Here is a 2,656-nt window from a genome sequence, read left to right as displayed (position 1 = left end):
GCAGCTCGAGAAGGGCAGGCCGACCGCGCGGGCCCTCGGCCGGTAGGGGCCGCCCGCCGCTCTTGCCCTGACCGCATCCCCTCGAGAGACAAGCCCGAGTCTTCCTGCCCCTGAGCTCCCAAGGACGCCCACCTCCGCACCCCAGCCCTGGCTGGGGCTCTAGTCACGTTTGTTGTTTAAAACCGAGGGGTTTGGGTGGGTCCTCAGAACGCAAGACAAGACAAGCCCAGCTGCCCATCCCTCCTCGCTGCCCCTACCGGCAGCCGCTGCCGAGCCTGACCCGTCGACGCCACCAGCCTCGCCGCCCCGTGAGCTTCCAGGGGAACTTCGAGGGGAACACTTCGGGGTGGCCGTCCACCCGGGGGGCCTGCCACCAGGGATTGTCCTCCAGTAAGGATGGTGGCAGGCCTGAGGGCACCCCTTCCCCAGCTACCCCTGATACCCACAGAGGCTCCTGGCCTCTGGCCGCTCCAGGGCCAACCATCACTGTCCAGGCATTGCCAGGTGTCATTGTCCAAGTGTCCCCTGGTATAACGGCTGAAGTGTCCCCAGGTGTGACTGCCCAGGTGTCCCCAGGTGTAACGGCTGAAGTATCCCCAGGTGTGATTGCTAAGGTGTCCCCAGGTGTGACTGCTGAAGTGTCCCCAGGTGTAACGGCTAAAGTGTCCCCAGGTGCGACTGCCAAGGTATCCCCAGGTATGACTGCCGAGGTGTCCCCAGGTGTACCTGTCCCAGTATCCCCAGGTGGGACTGCCGAGGTGTCCCCAGGTGGGACTGCCAAGGTGTCCCCAGGTGAGTCCTTGGCTCCGGAGCCTGACCCAGGTGAATGCTCACACGGCCCCCGCAGAGGGCCTTGCCCCGGTCCTAGGGCCTGATTCTGGGCTCCGGCCCTGGCTGAGGAGCCCACCGGTCCCTCCCCCAGTCTCCCTCTGGCCCGTGGGGGTTTGGTATGGAGTCACCCATGTTTGGGGGGTGGCCTAGGGTATCTGGCTCGTGTCCAGCAGCCATGTGTGCAAGGACCATGTGGACTGAGGACCCAGGTATCCCAAACCCTCAGGCACTGTGACCCCGAGTACGTCGCTCACCTTCTCTGATCCCCAATAACCATCCCTAACGCTACAGGCGGTTGTAATGAGCGTGCGTTCTTATCATGTAGCACACTCAGCCCGAGTGTGGCCCCACGACCCTGAATCTCCTTCCCACTGGCCTCAGATCCGCACGTGGGCGCCCAGCACTGGGGCGAACCGCAGGGAGGACATGCTAAACCCAGGCCGTTGACCCCCAACTCGCTGCCAGACCACCCCCACCCCCCCGTGAGGCCCTGCTTACACGACCCCCACCCCAGAGCCCCTGGACAGGGCGGGGGGGCCACCTGGTACCTGGCCTTGTGCGTCCTGTTCCCAGACGAGGTGGGGAGGCTGGCGCTGGCGTTGGGGAACGGGGCCTCGGAGGAGGTGTTTGTCACTCTGTCACTGCTCAGCTCCAGGTAGGACCCATTGAGCAGGTAGGCCCCCTCATTCTCCTCGTAGTCGACATAGAGGCTCTCGGCCAGGGAGCTCCTCGGGGCGCCCTGCGCAAAGATGCTGTTGACCGTCTCGTTGAGGGCGAGCTCCCTGGAGTCAGAGCCTGCACCCAGGAGCTGGCCGGAGATGGCATTGGCTGAGAGCAGCTCCCGAGAGGTGAGGCGGCCGTCGGCCTCTGGGTCATCCTTGTCCCCCGTGAGAGCCATCCGGGTGGCGTTGCTGTCTACAAGGGAGACAGGGGCTCAGCTCCAAGCACGCCCCCTCGGAGAGGGTGAGGGCCGCCTGGGGGTGGGGGGTCCGTGGGGCTGAGCCGGGACGCTCCCAGGGGCAGGTGTCTGCCCTATGAGAGGACACGAGCTCCAGGGGGGGACCCGCAAGCCAGCCCGGACGATCTCCTGGGGAGTCGGCTTGACCTCTGCAGTGGGTTGAACAGGGTTCCCCAAAACACATGTCTGCCCAGAACCTCAGCGTGGGAGCTTATTTGGAAATGGGGTCTGTGTAGACGTAGTTAAGGATCTCAAGGTCGCATCGTCCTGGACGTAGGATGGGCCCTTCACCCAATGACCGCTATGTCCTTATGAGAACAGGTGAGGACTGGAGAGACGGTCACCGGGGAGCAGGCGTGTGAGGGTGGAGGCAGAGGAGTGACAGGGACGCAAGCCGAGGACCGGCCTGGCCACGAGCAGCTGGGAGAGGCAGGCGACACTCGCGCCCCCACAGCCTCCGGAGTGCGGGGAGCGGCAGCTCGACTCTGGACTTCCGGCCCCCAGAACGGGGAGAGCACTCACTTCCGCTGTTCTGAGCCACCTGATTGTCATCATCGCTGCAGTGGCCCCAGGCAGACTCTAAAGTATCTTCTACGTAAAGGCTCCAGGGGTCTTAGAAACGACCCCCAAGTTAATGAGGGAGTCTCCCCAAGCCTGGGCCACCCTCCAGCCTGAGCAGGAGTGACGGTGCCGACCACCCTTGATGAGCCACGGCCCCCTGGAGCACAGCCACACGGCGAGCGAGGGTCTCGGGGACCCTGCCTCCAGATTCGCCACCGTCTCCAGTGGCACCTCCTGCCTCTTCCTCGGAAATCTGCCCCGCCAGACGGAACCTCCCTCTCCCACGCCCCCACCCGGCGAGCCCTT

The 2,656-nt window shown here is 64.7% G+C and overlaps 1 protein-coding gene across 1 annotated transcript in view; it reads right to left on the bottom strand.

Annotated features, from left to right (window-relative positions):
- The window catches only part of ADAMTSL2 (ADAMTS like 2), a gene marked incomplete at its 3' end in the record, with an annotated part of 22,761 nt that overhangs the window by 3,066 nt on the left and 17,039 nt on the right, over nucleotides 1-2,656 (bottom strand). Inside the window, exon 6 of the mRNA XM_023536471.1 lies at nucleotides 1,380-1,746. Coding sequence (XP_023392239.1) covers nucleotides 1,380-1,746 — 367 coding nt within the window. The remainder of the gene's footprint in view (nucleotides 1-1,379; nucleotides 1,747-2,656) is intronic.

Source organism: Pteropus vampyrus, unplaced genomic scaffold (genome assembly GCF_000151845.1).
Source record: "Pteropus vampyrus isolate Shadow unplaced genomic scaffold, Pvam_2.0 Scaffold157, whole genome shotgun sequence".
Lineage (NCBI taxonomy): Eukaryota > Metazoa > Chordata > Mammalia > Chiroptera > Pteropodidae > Pteropus > Pteropus vampyrus.
The sequence above is the reverse complement of the archived record's forward strand: the minus strand, read 5'-3'. Positions and strand labels throughout refer to the sequence as shown.